Source organism: Salvelinus alpinus, chromosome 27 (genome assembly GCF_045679555.1).
Source record: "Salvelinus alpinus chromosome 27, SLU_Salpinus.1, whole genome shotgun sequence".
Classification (NCBI taxonomy): domain Eukaryota; kingdom Metazoa; phylum Chordata; class Actinopteri; order Salmoniformes; family Salmonidae; genus Salvelinus; species Salvelinus alpinus.
Genome location: NC_092112.1, coordinates 22,129,906 through 22,152,688, shown reverse-complemented (window position 1 = coordinate 22,152,688; position 22,783 = coordinate 22,129,906). Strand labels below are relative to the sequence as shown.

General features: G+C 41.6%; 1 protein-coding gene across 6 annotated transcripts; it reads left to right on the top strand.

Moving 5' to 3' along the window:
* Positions 1-245: 245 nt before the first annotated feature.
* LOC139556164 (sorting nexin-14-like) lies at positions 246-22,422 on the top strand. 6 transcript variants are annotated; one of them, XM_071369743.1, is made up of 31 exons: positions 246-428; positions 608-759; positions 970-1,090; positions 1,402-1,475; positions 1,708-1,786; positions 1,913-1,956; positions 2,061-2,148; positions 2,343-2,427; positions 2,561-2,717; positions 2,967-3,042; positions 3,329-3,373; positions 3,462-3,542; positions 3,904-4,018; positions 4,293-4,448; positions 4,569-4,693; positions 7,785-7,843; positions 8,222-8,248; positions 9,219-9,348; positions 9,706-9,892; positions 10,143-10,226; positions 10,390-10,490; positions 11,031-11,142; positions 11,434-11,474; positions 11,659-11,775; positions 16,012-16,132; positions 17,191-17,355; positions 17,670-17,765; positions 18,056-18,147; positions 18,260-18,316; positions 18,678-18,758; positions 22,256-22,422. In XM_071369743.1, exons 2-31 carry the CDS (start codon positions 623-625, stop codon positions 22,286-22,288), a joined length of 2,886 nt encoding a protein of 961 aa, XP_071225844.1. In that variant the 5' UTR covers positions 246-428; positions 608-622; the 3' UTR covers positions 22,289-22,422. The 6 variants fall into 6 exon arrangements, with proteins under 6 accessions (XP_071225844.1, XP_071225842.1, XP_071225843.1 ...); XM_071369741.1 differs by having other exon boundaries at positions 19,203-22,422; XM_071369742.1 differs by lacking the exon at positions 8,222-8,248 and having other exon boundaries at positions 19,203-22,422.
* Positions 22,423-22,783: the final 361 nt, after the last annotated feature.

Sequence of the window (22,783 nt, the reverse complement as noted above, 5' to 3'; positions counted from 1 at the left end):
AATAGTCACAGATTTTATTTTGTTTACTGATCATGTCACTATCAAAACTACGAGTTTAATTGGAAATGCCAGAATTTCCACTATCAATAATAAGGGGATTATTAACAAACGTTACAGAAAATATGAACGCTAATACAACTAAAGTCTACTGGTACTAAAGATTTCCCATTCGCATTTCCGACCTGCCTCTGCTGGGCCTTTCTACTAGTGGCGAGGATTAGAGCCGGAAGTGACGACTGTAGGATTAAGGAAACAGTCGATCTGTCAAGGAAATAAACAACACTTTCTGGCATAGGAAATAATAACGCCAGCTAGCTACAATTAAAATGAAGACATAGTTAGCTATACTTACTTCTATCTGAAACTGACACAAAAGTACAACATGGTTCGCTGTCTGAAGTAGAACTAGCTGCCTGGATTACTCATTTGTAAGTAGCCAGCTAGTTAATAATGTCGCGTGCCCCTTGATAATTTAAGTAAATTGTAGCTGGGGTGCTGTTACTTTATACTGGTATTACTTCAAATTAGTAGGCTATCCATGTAACTAACTTGCTAGCTACATCTTTCAAGCTAGCGTGAGTAAATAAAATGTTCACATCTTCAACAGACCCCATTTGTAAAAATGGAATGTATTCGAGTTTATCTGGAGAGCCTGAAGCAAGGACTGCAAATTGATGTCTTGAGGGAAGTTGGACGTCAATATCCTGTCTTTTGCTTTCTTTTGGTTTTCATGCTGTCATTAACTATACTTCTTAATAGGTAGGTTTTGTGGACAAACGAGGTGGATGTCTATTTTTGAATAAATGACAAATGTTATACCTCATGCTCATGTAATCTGAAGGTCAATTCAGAACTGTCGCGGGGAAAAGTCAGTATAGCATCGTGTCTATACTCATTCTTTCAGAATATTTCATTTTTTTCAGTTGAGGTATTAGACATCTAGCTATGTGTCTGACCTGGTTATTCTAGGTATCTTCACATTCTGATGGTGTTTTGGTCCTTCCTGGCTGGAGTGATTACGTTCTATTGCTCCCTCGGTCCAGAATCACTCCTGCCCAACATCCTGTACACCATAAAGCCCAAGAACAAAGTAAGCACATTCCAAAAACTTAAAGTACAAGGGTCATGTTCACTATGCATCAAATCGAAGAATACGGATTGAAACAGGGAGGGACAGCCTCCTGAACTAAACACTCGTTTTACTTTTCTGTTGCAAATGTTTTCCTTCAGTGTGCCCTAATTAATATGACCCAATAGTCAGAGGGCAATGCAGTGTTTTGTAATTGAGTTGCTTATTACGTTTCTGTAAACAGTTGGTAATTTCTCATTAGTCAGTGGGATATCCAAAAGTAAGTGACAAGTGTTGTAGCTACAGGGTCTCCCTATCTATTCTTCCACCAGCAAGAGCAACAGGAGCTGTTTCCATTGGGACACAGCTGTGCAGTGTGTGGGAAAGTAAAGTGCAAACGTCACAGGTATGTTAGACCACTCAATATAAGCCTAGCACAAATGGAGAACAGACCAAATGTCACGTTTACTTGTATGGCTAATGAATGGAAGCTTGTGTTGAGCAGCAATGAACAGCAGTGGCATTGATTGATTAGTAAAGTCAAAGAAGTATTTGGCATAGTTAATCTGCCACCTAGTGGACACTATGAGTCGGTACTTCTCATTCACATCACTATTGAAATATGTTGTCCTTCACAGACCAACATTACTCCTAGAAAACTATCAGCCATGGTTGGACTTGAAAGTCTACTCCAAAGTCGATGCTTCCATGTCTGAGGTATTGCAATGGGTCATTTTAAATAGGATTTTGATTAGAAATCACAATTATAACAGATTGTTAATCAGTCAATGTCTTTATTGTCCAAATCAGGAAATCCATTTTGTATTATCGTTTGGCCCGTAGGTGCTCGAGTTGGTTCTGGAGAATTTTGTATATCCCTGGTACCGGTGAGTAGATTCTACCACAGTTTTGAACATTTGACTTCTCTGTTCTGGGGAGAGGAGAGGGAAGTGTGAATGCATATTTCATTATGCTTTTCTTTACATGACAGGAACATCACAGATGATGAGGCATGTGTAGACGAACTGAGAATGACCTTTCGGTTCTTTGCATCTGTGTTAGTTCGGCGCGCTCAGAAGGTGATGCATAGTTCTCAGTCGATTCAAGTTATGTATGCCTTTAAAAATATATATATATATTTAACCAGGAAAAGCCCATTGAGACCCAGAGTCTATTTTTCAAGGGAGACCTTGGGTCCACATATTGCTGATTATGGTTAATACATTGTTAATGTACTCAGGCTTTACACTAACTGTGAAAATGTTTCATACAGGTTGATGTCTCCTCAGTTATTTCTGGCAAAATGATGAAAGCAGCCATGAAGCATGTTGAAATAATTGCAAAGGCCAAGCAAAAAGGTTTATTTTCTGTAGATTGGTAACACAAATTGCAGTAAGTTTCTGCACTGCAAGATGTTGGTCAGTAGAGAACTAAATGTGCACTGACTGTGCAAGGCTTAATACTGTGTGTGTGTGTTTGTGTGTGTTTCAGTGAAGAACACTGATGGTTTGCAGCAGGCTGCTCTGGATGAGTATGGCCCTGACTTACATTTTGCCCTGCATAGTCGCAAAGATGAGCTCTGTTATCTCAGGAAGGTGACAAAGATGCTATTTGCCTATCTCATGCCTCCCAAAGCCACTGACTGCAGGTAGGCCAAACCAACCAGACAGTTGCATCCCAAATGGCACCCTGCACCCTGTATTGTGCACTACTTTTGACCAGGGCCCATAGGGCAATAGTCAAAAGTAGTGTTGTATCAAGGGAAAAGGGTGCCATTTGGGACACAGCCAGAGTCCGTGTACCTGTTGAAGGGAAAGGAAAACTAAAACATTTATTTTTGAAACAAGGCAATTGGAAACCTGTCTTACTCTGAATCCTGTGTCTTACTCTTTGTCAGATCTCTAGCTGTGCTGATGCAAGAGATCCTGGTAGGCTCTGTGTTCCTCCCCATCATGGATTTCATGGCTGATCCTGTAAGTATGATGATGTATGTGTGCTTAGTGATAGAGGGTGTAGAAGCTAAAGGCCATTCACATGACTCTTGCAAGAACAGCTTTGCGCTGAGCAAGCCATTGTTTTTCAAAGGAGCAGAATCAAGTGAATGGGCCAATTATACAAACTCAGAACTCTCTGCATTAAGATTGTATCGATGAAATGCATGAACGAGCAGAACATTTTAGAACTGGAATTTTAGCAATGTAACTGAGTGGTGGTTGACACATTCCATCTTACTGATGCATTCCTCCTGTTGCTTTTCAGGATTCTGTGAACCACATGGTGCTAATATTCGTTGATGACACTCCAGTAAGTAAATTGCACATTTTACCAATCTTCTAGTGGAAGCATCATGCAGTCGTGCATTTGTGATTCATTCCTCAAATTGTTTTCCCAGTCTGAGCCGGCCATGGAGCCACCATCTACCCTGGTTCCATTCCTGCAGAAATACGCTGACCGTCGTACCAAGAAGACATCTGTAAGTACTTAGTCCTATGGGCACAGAAAGCCCTTGTTACCGACATATCCAGTCCACTGACCAATTAATTGTCTGTACAGTACCCTATCAGCCATTACAAGCACAGTGAGAAAGGTAGTTAATGAACTTAAACAGAATACAAAAAAAGAGAAGAGATTGATAGATGAAATATTGGTAGAGAGTTTTGCATGCACAAACACAGGATGTGTTCCAAATGGCCTCCTATTCCCTATATAGTGCATTACTATGGGCTCTATGGGCCCTGTTCAAAAGTAGTTGACTATAAAGGGAACAGGGTGCCATTTAGGGAGCACACACAGCTGCTGAACTCTGTCTTTCCTCCTGCCATCTGGTTTCCCAGGTGCTGAAGCTGGAGCTGAAGGAGATCCGGGAGCAGCAGGACCTTCTGTTCCGCTTCATGAACTTCCTAAAGCAGGAGGGAGCCGTGCACGTGCTCCAGTTCTTACTCACCGTGGGTAAGGACAAATCTCATAGAACCTCATTGGGATTCAAGGTCTTTCCTGCATACTGCTCTATTGAGAGGCATTTATATAAATTCATCAAAGATCCATTTAATGTAAGTCCAGGAGGACATGTAAAATAACCATAGTCAAGCCAGTGATATTTAGAGAAGTACTACACAACCCCACTTATTTTCAGTTATGATTTTGAATTTGAAAGTTTTATAAAGCATAGATCAATCTGGTAACACTAACAGCATTCATCCACTTCTCCTTCATGGTATTACAGAGGAGTTCAATGATAAGATCCTGTGTCCAGAGCTGAGTGAAGCTGAACTGCAGCGTCTGCATGGTGAGGTGCAGCACGTCTACAAGACCTACTGCTTGGAGGAGAGTATCGACAAGATCAGTTTTGACCGCTTCATCGTTGAGGAAATACGAATCAGTAAGCTGTGGTAGTCACTTGGTGCTCACAATTTTACCACAATCATTTAACACAGTGTGATGTGAGATGTGCTCTTTTCTGGAAGTCCATAAACCTTTAAAAACATGTCTCTTGTTTTAGTTGCAGAGGGGTCGTACGAGGGAGTGGTGAAGCTGCAGACTATGCGCTGCCTGTTTGAGGCCTACGAGCATGTCCTGTCCCTGCTGGAGAGCGTCTTCACCCCTATGTTCTGCCACAGCGATGGGGTGAGCCCCAGCCATGCACTGACACTACTCTGGTTGAATCCCAATAATCTCTCCTACTTCCTGAAGTTTGTGCTCGTTCACTACTGTCCACCCATTTTAAAACAATGTAATGGTCAAGTAGGCTTCGACTAGAGGGAGTTTCCATCTCGGAAGTTTACATACACTTAGGTTGGAGTCATTAAAACTAGTTTTTTTCAAACACTCCACAAATTTCTTGTTACCAAACTATAGTTTTGGCAAGTCGGTTAGGACATCTACTTTGTGCATGACAAGTCATTTTTACAACAATTGTTTAAAGACAGATTATTTCACTTATAATTCACTGTATCACAATTTCAGTGGGTCAGAAGTTTACATACACTAAGTTTACTGTGCCTTTAAACGGCTTGGAAAATTCCAGAAAATGATTTCATGGCTTTAGAAGCTTCTGATAGGCTAATTGACATCATTTGAGTCAATAGGAGGATGTATTTCAAGTACCTGTGGATGTATATCAAGGCCTACCTTCAAACTCAGTGCCTCTTTGCTTGACATCATGGGAAAATCAAAAGAAATCAGGCAGACCTCAGAAAAAAAATTGTAGACCTCCACAAGTCTGGTTCATCCTTGGGAGCAATTTCCAAACGCCTGAAGGTGCCACGTTCATCTGTACAAACAATAGTACGCAAGTATAAACACCATGGGACCACGCAGCCATCATACCGCTCAGGAAGGAGACGCATTCTGTCTCCTAGAGATGAACGTACTTTGATGCGAAAAGTTCAAATCAATCCTAGAACAACAGCAAAGGACCTTGTGAAGATGCTGGAGGAAACAGGTACAAAAGTATCTATATCCACAGTAAAACGAGTCCTATATCGACATAACCTGAAAGGCCGCTCAGCAAGGAAGAAGCCACTGCTCCAAAACCGCCATAAAAAAGCCAGACTACGGTTTGCAACTGCATATGGGGACAAAGATTGTATTTTTTGTAGAAATGTCCTCTGGTCTGATGAAACAAAAATAGAACTGTTTGGCCCTAATGACCATCGTTATGTTTGGAGGAAAAAGGTGGAGGCTTGCAAGCCAAAGAACACCATCCCAACCGTGAAGCACGGGGGTGGCAGCATCGTGTTGTGGGGGTGCTTTGCTGCAGGAGGGACTGGTGCACTTCACAAAATATATGGCATCATGAGGAATGGAAATGATGTGGATATATTGAATCAACATCTCAAGACATCAGTCAGTAAGTTAAAACTTGGTCGCAAATGGGTCTTCCAAATGGACAATGACCCCAAGCATACTTCCAAAGTTGTGGCAAAATGGCTTAAGGACAACAAAGTCAAGGTATTTGAGTGGCCATCACAAAGCTCTGACCTCAATCCTATAGAAAATTTGTGGGCAGAACTGAAAAAGCGTGTGCGAGCAAGGAGGCCTACAAACATGACTCAGTTCCACCAGTTCTGTCAGGAGGAATGGGCCAAAATTCACCCAACTTATTGTGGAAGGCTACCCAAAACGTTTGACCCAAGTTAAACAATTTAATGGCAATGCTACCAAATACTAATTGAGTGCATGTAAACTTCTGACCCACTGGGAATGTGATGAAAGAAATAAAAGCTGAAATAAATCATTCTCTCTACTATTATTCTGACATTTCACATTCTTAAAATAAAGTGGTGATCCTAACTGACCTAAAACAGGGAATTTTTACTTGGATTAAATAAATGTCAGGAATTGTGAAAAACTGAGTTTAAATGTATTTGGCTAAAGTGTATGTAAACTTCCGACTTCAACTGTACCTGTCATTTTCCTTTCTAATCCATGAAGGGAAGTGAACAAGTGCACATTTCTGGAAAAAAATTGAGATTATTGGGACGCATTCTGTACATTCTATGTGGACATAAACCGTACACCCTAATCTAATCTCCTTCAATGGAATTGTCCTACAACGAGCCTGAACATGATACATTTACATTTTACATTTAAGTCATTTAGCAGACGCTCTTATCCAGAGCGACTTACAAATTGGTGCATTCACCTTATGATATCCAGTGGAACAACCACTTTACAATAGTGCATCTAACTCTTTTAAGGGGGGGGGGGGGGTTAGAAGGATTACTTTATCCTATCCTAGGTATTCCTTAGAGGTGGGGTTTCAGGTGTCTCCGGAAGGTGGAGATTGACTCCGCTGACCTGGCGTCGTGAGGGAGTTTGTTCCACCATTGGGGTGCCAGAGCAGCGAACAGTTTTGACTGGGCTGAGCGGGAACTGTACTTCCTCAGAGGTAGGGAGGCGAGCAGGCCAGAGGTGGATGAACGCAGTGCCCTTGTTTGGGTGTAGGGCCTGATCAGAGCCTGAAGGTACGGAGGTGCCGTTCCCCTCACAGCTCCGTAGGCAAGCACCATGGTCTTGTAGCGGATGCGAGCTTCAACTGGAAGCCAGTGGAGAGAGCGGAGGAGCGGGGTGACGTGAGAGAACTTGGGAAGGTTGAACACCAGACGGGCTGCGGCGTTCTGGATGAGTTGTAGGGGTTTAATGGCACAGGCAGGGAGCCCAGCCAACAGCGAGTTGCAGTAATCCAGACGGGAGATGACAAGTGCCTGGATTAGGACCTGCGCCGCTTCCTGTGTGAGGCAGGGTCGTACTCTGCGAATGTTGTAGAGCATGAACCTACAGGAACGGGTCACCGCCTTGATGTTAGTTGAGAACGACAGGGTGTTGTCCAGGATCACGCCAAGGTTCTTAGCACTCTGGGAGGAGGACACAATGGAGTTGTCAACCGTGATGGCGAGATCATGGAACGGGCAGTCGTTCCCCGGGAGGAAGAGCAGCTCCGTCTTGCCGAGGTTCAGCTTGAGGTGGTGATCCGTCATCCACACTGATATGTCTGCCAGACATGCAGAGATGCGATTCGCCACCTGGTTATCAGAGGGGGGAAAGGAGAAGATTAATTGTGTGTCGTCTGCATAGCAATGATAGGAGAGACCATGTGAGGATATGACAGAGCCAAGTGACTTGGTGTATACAATGACAACGTGAACGTTTCAATATACAAAAGCAAGTTGACTAACTGATAACATTTTTCCCATTCATAACTCTATCTCTGCAGTATTTCACACACCTGCTGATGGGGGCAGAGTCTCCAAAAAGGGACTCCAGAATGAACAGGTTTGTGCTCCTGATGGCAATGACTGTAACATTAGAAAGAGGTGTAATATTCTTCTAAGCTGAAGTGTTTAGTATTGTTTATTTTCACTCAATTATATTATATACACACATTGTCTCTTTGCATCTAAATAGAGACTTGATTGGAGAGCTTTCATCTTCTTCTAAACAGAAGTGTTAAGTGTAGTTTCAATGGCTATTTCTACACCGTGCATCTTTACTTCTCAGCCAAGACTCCACATTAGGGTGGTGTCTTGCTATTTTTGGACCCTGTAACATAGGCCTGTTTACGCCCACCACAAATGATGGCACTGAAGCTATTTTGTACTATTTGAAGCCTGTAGCTATGGGCTTATGCTGTTTATCTTGCTATTATTCCAGGAATAGTCTGAGTGTGGATGATATGAGGTGAGTATGTGTTTGGGAATGATGCAGACCAGGTTAATGTCCTGCTGCCGACTGCCGTTGAGTTTGCTGCATGCCAGATATAATTAGCCCAGACTGCAGTGAATGGAACCAAAATGTGCCTTAGAAAAAGCATTGTGGGGCAATAAGCACTTTTCTTCAGTAGGCTTTTGCAAGCTAGCGTTTTTGTTAAGACTTGCTCTTTACCTTGTATTGCTGTAACTGAACAAGAGTTGGGGTTATATGTAATTGTTTCCAGGTAGCAGGTGCTTTGAATAGTATTTTAATTTCTAGTTTTGGCGTTGAACTCGAGCCACAGAATGGAGAAAGAGGAGAAATATGGTGTTTCCCATGGCCCCATAACTAATCTCCTCTCATACTGTTTCTCTAATGGTCTATCCATGTCTTGTGTGAGCGCCCATAGTTCTCTTGTGTATAATGGACGCCAGATCTCCTTGTCGGGACAGCGTTGGAGGGCCTAAATTTCACCTCTTCAACCTTCCCTTCTTGTCCTTAATATTTGGTCTGCACTAAGTTGCCCATCCAACATTCAAACCTGCACCTTTACTGACATATGGCTAGATGTGAGCCTCAGTCTGTAAGCAAGGACTCTTGTACACAACTACAAACTACCTCTCATTGCTTGAGTGCATCTGTTCTCATCTGTCTGCTTGGCATTAGTAGAATGTGCAACGTTTCATAATGTGTTTCTCTCTTTGTGTGTTCATGTTTGGATTTGGACCTCAGCATGGCATTTTGACTTTGGACTTATAATTTCAACATCTTTGCAGCATTTTGAATTATTTTGATCTGCATAGCACCATTTGAGGCATCGCTGCATTAACAGCAGATGTTTGGATTAGTGGCATCAACTGTTGATAGCAACAACACATGCAGTTTCAGACAGCTGCCTGTCTGGCATTCCATTTCCTTGTGTGTGTTCACTTTTGTGTTCATGTGTGTGCCTGTGAAGGAACATCTCAAAACGAGGGGAGATGTTCGGGATCAGCCGGTTCGGCAGCAAAATCAAAGGCGTCTTCAAGAGCACCACCATGGAGGGGGCGATGCTGCCGTACGCCATGGTCGATGCTGAAGATGAAGCGGTGAGAACTACCCCCCCCCCCCCCAAAACAAACACTGACACCGAAACCATGATCACATCCCCATCCTCCACCGTGCATATGAATGGGGGATTTCTATTTCTGCATATTGTAACCGCAGGCTGGGTTTCCATAGTGATTTTGATTGAATTGTCAGTTACTTTAGTAGTAAGTACAGTTAAAAAAAAAAAATACACTCCGAGGATAACACTTTAAAGTATCACACAACAATTATTTCCAATTCCAATATAGTTCTTGAATTTTCACACACTAACACATCATTGAACATGCCATACAAATAAAGGATTTTTTATTAATTATATGATGAGTGCCTTTTTGACATCCCATGTTGTGTTGCAGGTTGAGGAAGCGACTATGGTGATGGAGGATGACTCCCCTGTGGAGGCAGCTAGTACTCCAGGAGTCCTGAGGAACTTGTCAGCCTGGAGCATCACCATCCCCTACATTGACTTCTACGATGACGAGGTGAAGAAGGAGAGGGTCCCCGTGTTCTGCATCGACGTGGAACGCAATGACATGAAGGAAGGTGAGGGCACGGCCAGAGCTGTTTATGTTAAAGTCCCAAATGTCACCCTATTCCCTACACAGTGCACTACTTTTGATCAGAGGGCTCTGGTCAAAAGTAGTGTACTTTGTACGGAATATGGTGCCATTTAGGATGCACTATATATGTGTTCTATGAATTATGTGTGTGGGAATTGGGGAAATATAAAACTGCAGTATTGATGTTGGTTTTCAATTGTGTTGATTCTTGAGTGATTTCTTTTCTGTTTCAGTGGGACATGAAACAGAGGACTGGTCCATCTTCAGACGATACATGGAATTCTACGTTCTAGAAAATAAACTCACTGAGTTCCATGGTAAGACGGCATTGTGTACTTTCTCACATTTCTTCAGAGGAAGTTTACCTGTTTGGCTTTGTCATCTCTGAAGTCCTGTGGTTAGTAGATGTGAGCTTCCATTACCTTTTTTCACATTTGTTATGTGTCACTCGTAGTTTTTAACTTGCTTTTTTTTGCACAGGCTCATTTGCAGATGCACAGCTCCCTTCGAAAAGAATTATAGGACCAAAGAACTATGAGTTCCTATCATCAAAGAGGGAAGAATTTGAGGAGTATTTGCAGGTATTCCTACAAAACATTATGAACTGCTCTTTCCATGATATAGACTGACAAGGTAAAAGCTATGATCCCTTATTGATGTCACCTGTTAAATCTACTTCAATCAGTGTAGATGAAGGGGAGGAAACCAGTTAAAGAAGGTTATGGTAGTAGGTGCCAGGTGCACCTGTTTGTGCCAAGACCTGCAACGCTGCTAGGTTTTTCAGGCGCAACAGTTTCCTGTGTGAATCAAGAATGGTCCACCACCCAAAGGACATCCAGCTGACTTGACACAAATGTGGGAAGCATTGTAGTCAACATGGGCCAGCATCCCTGTGGAACGCTTTCGACATAGACGTATGTCTTTCGACGTAGAGTCCACACCCCGACGAATTGAGGCTGTTCTGAGGGCAAAAGGGGGTGCAACTCAATATTAGGAAGGTGATCTTAATGTTATGTACACTGTGTACGTAGGCCTGTTGCTCTGTAGTGTACAGTAACTGTAGTACCTATACAGTTCTATGAAATCGAAACTACTATAATACATGTCTGTGTTGTAAACAGAGACTGCTGCAGCACCCAGAGCTGAGTAACAGTCAGCTGTTGGCAGACTTCCTGTCACCTCACAGCATGGAGACTCAGTTCATGGACAAGATGATGCCTGATGTAAACCTGGGTATGGAGCATCAAATAACACTTATGTATAACACAAGGAGCACTAAAAAGTAATGGGATGTATCCCAAATGGCACCCTATTTCCCATATAGTGCACTACTTTTGACCAGAGCCTAATAGGTGTGCAATGTGTAGGGAATAGGGTGCCAATTGGGATGCATCTTTAATAACCCACACATTCATACAAGGAGGCCTAAAGATGCCATAGAGAAATATAGGATAAATTAATTGTTGATTAGCTATGTAGCACCATGTGTAGCCGTGTTGACAAATTGATTTTATTCCTTCTCAGGTAAAATATTCAGGTCTGTCCCTGGAAAAATTATAAAAGAGGTAAGAGGCATTTATCCAATGGGATTTTAATAGTAGAATATCTCTTGGGATATACTGTGGTTAGTCACTGAAATTATTTCACTCTTAAATAAAGAATATATGATCAGACAATGGCGTTGCAGACCTCCCAGCTCAGTGGTCTGATATTAATCATGATGTTCTGTCTGTTTCCTCTGCCTGCCAGAAAGGACAGAACCTAGAGCCTTTCATCCAGTCCTTCTTCAACTCTTGTGAATCTCCCAAAGTCAAACCCAGCAGGCCTGAGCTGACCATCCTCAGCTCTACTGCGGAGTACAACAAGGTCAGCTAATGTAAATTTCCCAAAACTTTCCCCAAATTCCCTGGTTATACCTAAGTTAAAATCACTGTGCAAAACTCTCCATCTGTCCTGAGTACACTTGGCCTATACATACTTCACAGTGGAAACACTATGTACACCCCTCCCATCCAGCTCAGCTATATGTAAGGATATATCCTGCCTCAGTGGACAGCCTTAATAACTGATTATCTTCTTGCCCCTGCTCTCTGCCAGGATGTTCTCACTTACAGTTGAAGTCGGAAGTTTACATACACCTTAGCCAAATACATATAAACTCAGTTTTTCCACAATTCCTGACATTTAATCCTTGTAAGAATCCCTGTCTTAGGTCAGTTAGGATCACCACTTTATTTTAAGAATGTGAAATGTCAGAATAATAGTAGAGAGAATGATTTATTTCAGCTTTAATTTCTTTCATCACATTCCCAGTGGGTCAGAAGTTTACATACACTCAATTAGTATTTGGTATTGTAAAGTGGTTGTTCCACTGGATATCATAAGGTGAATGCACCAATTTGTAAGTCGCTCTGGATAAGAGCGTCTGCTAAATGACTTAAATGTAAATGTAAATGTAAATGGTAGCATTGCCTTTAAATTGTTTAACTTGGGTCAAACATTTTGGGTAGCCTTCCACAAGCTTCCCACAATAAGTTGGATGAATTTTGTCCCATTCCTCCTGACAGAGCTGGTGGAACTGAGTCATGTTTGTAGGCCTCCTTGCTCGCACACGCTTTTTCAGTTCTGCCCACAAATTTTCTATAGGATTGAGGTCAGGGCTTTGTGATGGCCACTCAAATACCTTGACTTTGTTGTCCTTAAGCCATTTTGCCACAACTTTGGAAGTATGCTTGGGGTCATTGTCCATTTGGAAGACCCATTTGCGACCAAGTTTTAACTTACTGACTGATGTCTTGAGATGTTGATTCAATATATCCACATAATTTCCATTCCTCATGATGCCATCTATTTTGTGAAGTGCACCAGTCCCTCCTGTAGCAAAGCACCCCCACAACATGATGCTGCCACCCTCGTGCTTCACGGTTGGGATGGTGTTCTTCAGCTTGCAAGCCTCCCCCTTTTTCCTCCAAACATAACGATGGTCATTATGGCCAAACAGTTCTATTTTTGTTTCATCAGACCAGAGGACATTTCCCCAAAAAGTACGATCTTTGTCCCCAGTTGCAGTTGCAAATCGTAGTCTGGCTTTTTTATGGCGGTTTTAGAGCAGTGGCTTCTTCCTTGCTGAGCGGCCTTTCAGGTTATGTCGATATAGGACTCGTTTTACTGTGGATATCGATACTTTTGTACCTGTTTCCTCCAGCATCTTCACAAGGTCCTTTGCTGTTGTTCTAGGATTGATTTGAACTTTTCGCATCAAAGTACGTTCATCTCTAGGAGACAGAATGCGTCTCCTTCCTGAGCGGTATGATGGCTGCGTGGTCCCATGGTGTTTATACTTGCGTACTATTGTTTGTACAGATGAACGTGGCATCTTCAGGCGTTTGGAAATTGCTCCCAAGGATGAACCAGACTTGTGGAGGTCTACAATTTTTTTTCTGAGGTCTGCCTGATTTATTTTGATTTTCCCATGATGTCAAGCAAAGAGGCACTGAGTTTGAAGGTAGGCCTTGATATACATCCACAGGTACTTGAAATACATCCTCCTATTGACTCAAATGATGTCAATTAGCCTATCAGAAGCTTCTAAAGCCATGAGATCATTTTCTGCAATTTTCCAAGCTGTTTAAAGGCACAGTCAACTTAGTGTATGTAAACTTCTGACCCACTGAAATTGTGATACAGTGAATTATAAGTGAAATAATCTGTCTTTAAACAATTGTTGTAAAAATGACTTGTCATGCACAAAGTAGATGTCCTAACCGACTTGCCAAAACTATAGTTTGTTAACAAGACATTTGTGGAGTGGTTGAAAAACAAGTTTTAATGACTCCAACCTAAGTGTATGTAAACATCCGACTTCAACTGTATGTCAGAACGATAAATCTTTACACACTCCTTCCCAGAAACATAAACCAAGACTGTTCCGGTCATTCCAGGGTTTATCACTTTTGGAAGAAGAACATTTTCCACTGAAACTATGCATATAAAAAACAGACTTTTGATATGTACAGTCGTGGCCAAAAGTTTTGAGAATGACACAAATATTAATTTTCACAAAGTCTGCTGCCTCAGTTTGTATGATGGCAAATTGCATATACTCCAGAATGTTATGAAGAGTGATAAGATGAATTGCAATTAATTGCAAAGTCCCTCTTTGCAATGCTAATGAACTGAATCCCCAAAAAACATTTCCACTGCATTTCAGCCCTGTCACAAAAGGACCAGCTGACATCATGTCAGTGATTCTCTCGTTAACACAGGTGTGAGTGTTGACAAGGCTGGAGATCACTCTGTCATGCTGATTGAGTTTGAATAACAGACTGGAAGCTTCAAAAGGAGGGTGGTGCTTGGACGCATTGTTCTTCCTCTGTCAACCATGGTTACATGCAAGGAAACACGTACCGTCATCATTGCTTTGCACAAAAAGGGCTTCACAGGCAAGGATATTGCTTCCAGTAAGATTGCACTTAATCAACCATTTATCCGATCATCAAGAGCTTCAAGGAGAGCGGTTCAATTGTTGTGAAGAAGGCTTCAGGGTGCCCAAGAAAGTCCAGCAAGCGCCAAGCCCGTCTCCTAAAGTTGATTCCGCTGCGGGATCGGGGCACCACCAGTACAGAGCTTGCTCAGGAATGGCAGCAGGCAGGTGTGAGTGCATCTGCATGCAGTGAGGCGAAGAGTTTTAGAGGATGGCCTGGTGTCAAGAAGGGCAGCAAAGAAGCCACTTCTCTCCAGGAAAAACATCAGGGACAGACTGATATTCTGCAAAAGGTACAGAGATTGGACTGCTGAAGACTGGGGTAAAGTAATTTTCTCTGATGAATCCTCTTTACGATTGTTTGGGGCATCTGGAAAAAAGCTTGTCCAGAGAAGACAAGGTGAGCGCTACCATCAGTCCTGTGTCATGCCAACAGTAAAGCATCCTGAGACCATTCATGTGTGGGGTTGCTTTTCAGCCAAGGGAGTGGGCTCACTTACAATTTTGCCTAAGAACACAGCCATGAATAAAGAATGGTACCAACACATCCTCCGAGAGCAACTTCTCCCAACCATCCAGGAACAGTTTGGTGACGAAAAATGCCTTTTCCAGCATGATGGGGCACCTTGCCATAAGGCAAAAGTGATAACTAAGTGACTCGGGGAACAAAACATTGATATTTTGGGTCCATGGCCAGGAAACTCTCCAGACCTTAATCCCATTGAGAACTTGTGGTCAATCCTCAAGAGGCGGGCGGACAAACAAAACCCCACAAATTCTGACAAACTCTAAGCATTGATTATGCAAGATTGGGCTGCCATCAGTCAGGATGTGGCTCAGAAGTTAATTGACAGCATGCCAGGGCAGATTGCAGAGGTCTTGAAAAAGAAGGGTCAATATTGCAAATATTGACTCTGCATCAACTTCATGTAATTTTCAATGAAATGCTTGTAATTATACTTCAGTATTCCATAGTAACATCTGACAAAAATATCTAAAGACACTGAAGCAGCAAACTTTGTGGAAATTAATATGTGTCATTCTCAAAACTTTTGGCCACAACTGTACAGTGCCTTGCAAAAGTATTCATCCCCCTTGGCGTTTTTCCTATTTTGTTGCATTACAACCTGTAATTTAAATAGATTTTTATTTGGATTTCATGTAATGGACATACACAAAATAGTCCAAATTGGTGAAGTGAAATGAAAAAAAATTACTTATTTCAAAAAATAATAATAAAAAGTAAAAGTGGTACTTGCATATGTATTCACCCCCTTTGCTATGAAGCCCCTAAATAAGATCTGGTGCAACCAATTACCTTCAGAAGTCACATGATTAGTTAAAGTCCACCTGTGTGCAATCTAAGTGTCACATGATCTCAGTATACATACACCTGTTCTGGAAATCAAATTATTACAAACCCCCAACAAATCAATTTTAATACCAGGTTGTAAGGCAACAAAATAGGAAAAATGCCAAGGGGGATGAATACTTTTGCAAGCATGTAAGACAGTGTTAGGAAGAAGATGGCTTTACTGACTGCCCTGTAGCTCTGAACTGCCTTGACAGTTGTATTTTTCATTCTGTCAATATAATAGTGTCCCTTCCAATCTCCCTAGCTCTCCAATGACCTCTACAAAAACAATGCTGATCTGTCTGGGACCCTGGAGACACATAACCGGAACTACTTTATGGAGATGATCTCAGTAGACGGGATGTATGACTACATGATGTTTATGGGTAAGTGACCAGGCACAAGTAGTAGTTCCCTTTAACAGAGAAGAACTGAACTATGTGGTACATTCCCCAGCACTCAAACAGAAGGGAGAACAAACAATGAGTCACTGACAACAACCAAAACAAGTGGGGTTTTAGGAGGTGTTCTGAAAGACACTCATGAGGGTGTCCACAGAAAGTTGACTAGCAACAACAACTGGAACCTAAGAGACCCACCATGAGTGCCCACTAAATTTGCAGAACAAGAAGCAAACAAAAGAAAAACCCACACCAAACTAAAGAGGTGGAGTGAAACAAAATCAGATAAAGGATTGTTTGTCTAAAAATCAAAATAGATAGCACCAACTAAAGGTGTTAACACTCCGCATCTATCAAGACAACTGGGGCAGCCACTCTTAAATAGCACTTGGGCCAGCACAGGTGAAACACCTTACCACTAACAAGACGGAAACCAGCACAGGTGTAACACATACTGACTAATGAGGTGACACCAATTGGTGCGCCCTACGTGGTAACGAGCTAAAGACCAACCTCAAAACATAAATGGAAAAAACCAAAGCTTGTAACATATGACAAACTGTTGTAGGATTCAGCCAAGAGACATTTTTTTATTTTTTTTTAGGCATTTAGCACAGTGTTTCCCAACTCCAGTCCTTCAGTACCCCCAACAGCACACATTTTTGTTGTAGCCTCGGACAAACTCACCTGATTCAACTTGTCAACTAATCCTCAAGCCCTCAATGAGCTGAATCAGGTGTTTGTCCAGGGCTACAAGAAAAATGTGTGCTGTTGGGGGTACTGGAGTTGGGAAACACTGATTTAGCAGACTCTCTTATCCAGAGTGACTTGCTCAAGGGCACATTGACATATTTTTCAACTAGTCGGCTCGGGGATTCGAACCAGTGACCTTTCGGAGTTTTAGCACTATCAGTGATGGCCACCACAGTGTTTGTCATGATAGAAAGTTTTTAGGATGGTTTGCGTATCCTGACTGTCAGACGCACACCTGTTGCCCAGTCATGATTCTTTTCATTGTCTTTGGTGTTGTGTTTGATGGACAGGTCGAGTCGTGTTCCACATGCCAGACTGGTTGCATCACATCCTGTCAGGGGGGCGGATCTTGCTCAAGAACACATTGGAGGCCTACATGGATAACTACATTCAAAACAAACTGGAGATGATCCTGCAGGAGCACCGTGTGGTGTCTCTCGTCACCATGCTCAGAGGTACTGTGTGTGTGTTGGTCTCTCTCCGTGTGTGTGTGTTTCTGCGTGCGGTCGCTTGTGTATGTTCCTTCAGTAACGCATCCTGTTTTGTTGACATTCTCCCCCAACCCCCTCCTATTTCCTTCCTAAGGCTCCACCAAAGGTTTTTAGGGCAGCATACAATCACTGTAGATGTGCTGTTTCACTTCAGTGCTCATCCAAATCCAATCACCATGATATTGTTTGTTATCCCATGTCCATTGAGGTCTGGGATTGCCCTGCCTTACTTAATCCAGCTCTCCTAAACTCATAATAAATTTTCTGCCCAATTTCAGATGCTGTGTTCTGCGAGAACAGTGAGGAACGCACCACAGGAGACAAGCAGAGAAGAGCCAAGAAGGCATTTGAAGAGATGATTAATTATCTGCCAGGTTAGACCCAGGCTTTGGCTGACTATTAATATTATCTCTACTCAGTAGTTTTCTTTTGCCATATTCACCTGCTCTGAGTGGGAAAAATAGTTTTGAGCGGTCATCCAACCTGGAATTGCAAGTCGGAAACTCTGGGATCATCCTAGACAGTTTCCTCCAATCCCAGATATTTTCCATTGTAGAAACATTACAGTTTCACCAATCAGTCCCATTAATGGCAAAGGCAGATAACATTGGCCTCAGTTCAGCTGTACAGTATTGCTGTGTCTTTCTGTCTTTTCACCTTGTAGACTTTATGGAAAAGTGCATTGGACAGGAGGCCAAGTACGAGGGCATCCGACTTCTCTTTGACGGCTTCCAGCAGCCACTTCTCAACAAGCAGGTAAAGCTGAAAGGCACACATGAAGACGAGTAACAGCTTCTCTGCAGCCAAGGTCTCATGGCGATATTAACTGTTTTCTCTCCTCTTGTTTCTGTCTTTTGGCTCCCCTAAGATGACTTACGTTCTGATGGATATTGCTGTCGAAGAACTGTTTCCAGAACTCTGCAAGGTAAACTTCTGAGAATCAGCTATACAGTGCCTTGCAAAAGTATTCATCCCCCTTGGCGTTTTTCCTATTTTGTTGCATTACAACCTGTAATTTAAATAGATTTTTATTTGGATTTCATGTAATGGACATACACAAAATAGTCCAAATTGGTGAAGTGAAATGAAAAAATTCCTTATTTCAAATAAAATGTAAAAGTGGTACATGTATATGTATTCACCTCCTTTGCTATGAAGCCCCTAAATAAGATCTGGTGCAACCAATTACCTTCAGAAGTCACATGATTAGTTAAAGTCCACCTGGGTGCAATCTGTGTCACATGATCTGTCACATGATCTCAGTATACATACATCTGTTCTGAAAGGCCCCAGAGTCTGCAACACCACTAAGCAAGAGGCACCACCAAGCAAGCAGCACTATGACGACCAAGGAGCTCTCCAAACAGGTCAGGGTTGGGTTATTTAAAAAATCAGGGTTGGGTTATAAAAAAAATCTGAAACTTTGAACATCCCACGGAGCATAATTAAATCCATTATTAGAAGAAAAAAAATGGAAAGAATATGGCACCACAACAAACCTGCCAAGAGAGGGCCGCCCACCAAAACTCACAGACCAGGCAAGGAGGGCATCAATCATAGAGTCAACAAAGAGACCAAAGATAACCCTGAAGGAGCTGCAAAGCTCCACAGCGGAGATTGGAGTATCTGTCCATAGGACCACTTTAAGCCGTACACTCCAGAGAGCTGGGCTTTACAGAAGAGTGGCCAGAAAAAGCCATTGCTTAAAGAAATAAATTGGTGTTCGCCAAATGGCATGTGGGAGACTCCCCAAACATTGAAGAAGGTACTCTGGTCAGATGAGACTAAAATATAGCATTTTGGCCATCAAGGAAAACGCTATGTCTGGCGCAAACCCAACACCTCTCATCACCCCGAGAACACCATCCCTACAGAGATTTGAGACTGGGACGGAGGTTCACTTGGGACGGAGGACAATGACCTTAAGCATACTGCTAAAGTAACACTCAAGTGGTTTAAGGGGAAACATTTAAATGTCTTGGAATGGCCTAGTCAAAGCCCAGACCTCATTCCAATTGAGAATATGTAGTATGACTTAAAGATTGCTGTACACCAGCAGAACCCATCCAACTTGAAGGAGCTGGAACTTGAAGAATGGGCAAAAATCCCAGTGGCTTGATGTTCCAAGCTTATAGAGACATGCCCCAAGAGACTTGCAGCTGTAATTGCTGCATCTTGCTCCTTTGCACCCCAGTATCTCTACTTGCACATTCATCTTCTGCATATCTACCATTCCAGTGTTTAATTGCTATATTGTAACTACTTCGCCACCATGGCCTATTTATTGCCTTAACTCCCTTATCTTACCTCATTTGCACTCACTGTATATAGACTTTTTGTTTTCTTTTGTTCTACTGTATTATTGACTGTATGTTTTGTTTATTCCATGTGTAACTCTCTGTTGTATGTGTCGAACTGCTTTGCTTTATCTTGGCCAGGTCGCAGTTGCAAATGAGAACTTGTTCTCAACTAGCCTACCTGGTTAAATAAAGGTGAAATAAATTAAATAAAAATAAGGTGGCTCTACAAAGTATTGACTTTGGGGGGGTGAAAAGTTATGCAAGTTCAGTTTTTTGTCTTATTTCTTGTTTGTTTCACAATAAAAACATATTTTACATCTTCAAAGTGGTAGGCATGTTGTGTAAATCAAATGATACAAACCCCCCCAAAATCCATTTTAATTCCAGTTGTAAGGCAACAAAATATGAAAAATGCCACGGGGGGTGAATACTTTCGCAAGCCACTGTATGCAGGGAAACCATTCGTAATACGTTTGTCATATGTATGCCTACTTACTACAATGCAATTACTATGCTGTATACGGTAACCTTAGCTGTGTTCTTAAAAGGAAACTGGACAGATTCTGTTTCTTATTCTGGGAGCTAATGAAGTTACTGTGTATTTGCTTGTATTACACCAATAAATGTAAAGTTACCAAACACAGCTTTAGATAGTGTCTTGCAAAAGTATTCAGACCCCTTGGATTTCTTCACATTTTATTGCGTTACAAAGTGTGATTAAAACAGATTTAATTATATATATTTTTTCAACAATATACACAATACTCTGTCAGTGTCTGAAGAATGCTAACTTTTTTGATGAATAAAAATGTAATAAATAAAATACAGTAATTGCATAAGTATTCAGCTCCCTTAGTCCATACATGTTAGAAACTCTTAAGGAGTGATAACAGCTGTGAGTCTTCTTGGGTAAGTGTCTAAGAGTTTTGCACACCACGATTGTGCAATATTTGCCTATTTTATTTTTCCTTGTAAATATTATTCATACTCTGTCAAGATGTTGAGGATCATGGCTAGACAGCAATTCAAGTGTTGCCATAGTATTTCAAGCAGATTGAAGTAAAACTGTAACTTGGCCACTCGGGAACATTCACTGTCTTCTTGGTAATCAACTCCAGTGTATATTTGGCTTTGTGTTGTATGTTATTGTCCTGCTGAAAGGTGAATTAATCTCCCAGTGTCTGGTGTAAAGCAGACTGAAGCAGGTTTCCCTTTAGGATTTTGCCTGTGCTTCTTTTTATCCTGATACCCATGCCATGCCGCAGCCACCACGCTGGACAATAAGAAGGCAATTACTCGGTGATGTGTTGTGTAGGGTTTTGCATTTATGCCAAAAAGTGTATTCTTTGCCATGTTTTTTTTGCAGTATTACTGTAGTGCCTTGTTGCATACAAGATGCATGTTTTTTTTGTTTGTATATTTGTCTTCTTTTCACTCTGTCATTTAGGTCATTATTGTGGAGTCACTACAATGATCCATCCTCAGTTTTCTCCCATCACAGCCATTGAACTCCATTTATGTTTTAAAATCACTAATGGTAACATCCCTGAGCAGTTTCCTTCCTATCCTGCAGCTCAGTTCTTTGATGTGTCTTGCTCGTTTAATACAGCATAACTAGAGCTGGGACGGGCAACCCTGGTCCTGGAGGGCCACAGGCACTTTATGCGTTTGATTTAACCAACCTGGAAGACCAGGTGTTTTGAATTTAGGTAATCACTGAACTGATCAATTAGCTCAGTTGGTCAAGTGTGGTGCCTAGTTGGAACAAAATGCTGCAGTACGTGCGGCACTCCAGGAACAGGGTTGCCGACCCCTGAACTAAACCATGCTGTGTCTGGGTGGTTTATTAATATACTGTATAATTCACAGCATAATTATTAACTACTAGACCATGCTTAAAGAGATATTCAATGTCAGATGTTTTATTGTCATCTACCAATCACGGCCCTTTTTATGAGGCTTTCAAAAAAGCTTCCTGGTCTTTGTAGTTGAATCTGTGCCTGAAATTCAATACTTGACTGAGGGCCCTTACAGATGTATGTATGTGGGACAAAGGAAGGGTTAGTCATTTAAAAATCATTTCAACCCCTATAATTTCAGTGAGTCCATGTAACTTTGTATTTGATTTGTTAAGCCACATTTTACTCCTGAACTAATTTAGGCTTGCCTTAACAAAGGGTCTGAATAGTTATGCAACAACTGTTAGTTATATATATCTTTTATTCATAAAAAAAAAAAAAAATCTTACATTTTGACAGAGTATTTTGTGTATATTGTTGACAAAAATAATATAATTATATCTGTTTTAATCCCACTTTGTAACACAATAAAATGTGAAGGAAATCCAAGGGGTCTGAATACTTTAGCAAGGCACCGTATATTGTATTTAACTTAAGCTTCTCTCTGCCATAGGGCCCCTGAAAGTAAACACTCACTTTGTGTTTCAACTAGGGGGTAATCAACCGGATGTCTTTTCCAAACTATTTATAAATGAAGTGAAAGTAGAACGGTAACAGAATGTAGGTTGTGTACCTCCCTGCTGATACTGTATGTTGTCTCTTCAGCAGGGACAAGGGGAGCCCTTCGGCAGACAGTAACCAGTGAATTTAGATAACAGCTTGCTTCCCTTTTCTGGAGCCAAAGTGCAATACAGCAAATTCCAATGTCTCTGGGAGCATATATCAACATTCCAATGTATAATGCATTAATAAAAATATATTTATAGATTTTACTGGGTGGTCAAATATTTTACTTATTGGATATAATAATGCCTTGCTGATCTTTAGTTAGATGTCTTCACTTCTCCAAGTGAGATGACTGTTTTAAAGACCAATTTGAATCTGTTTCTGTATTTTGTATGGTAACTGTAGGTTCATTTGTGTCATTTTACAGCTGAGAAGCAGGTTGGAGCAATAAGCTGAGCACTAAGACCTGTTTTGTTTCTCACATTCAATTTGTTTGTCAGCTTCTGTTTTCTAAAATGAGGTTGTGTCCTGCATATGACCTAATGTGATTTCCATCTCCCTTCCCTCCTTGGAGTCTCATTTCTGCCCTGATAATGTTTTAGTCCACTGTGAAAAGGAGATACTTTC

What these genes read in the sequence shown, in the direction of transcription:
- LOC139556164 (XM_071369741.1), top strand. Translation starts at nt 623, where the DNA reads ATGGAATGTATTCGAGTTTATCTGGAGAGCCTGAAGCAAGGACTGCAA. An exon ending in CCATAAAGCCCAAGAACAAA is followed by an intron (nt 1,091 to 1,401) that starts GTAAGCACATTC and finishes TTCTTCCACCAG; the next exon opens with CAAGAGCAACAGGAGCTGTT. An exon ending in TGTTCTGCCACAGCGATGGG is followed by an intron (nt 4,694 to 7,784) that starts GTGAGCCCCAGC and finishes CTATCTCTGCAG; the next exon opens with TATTTCACACACCTGCTGAT.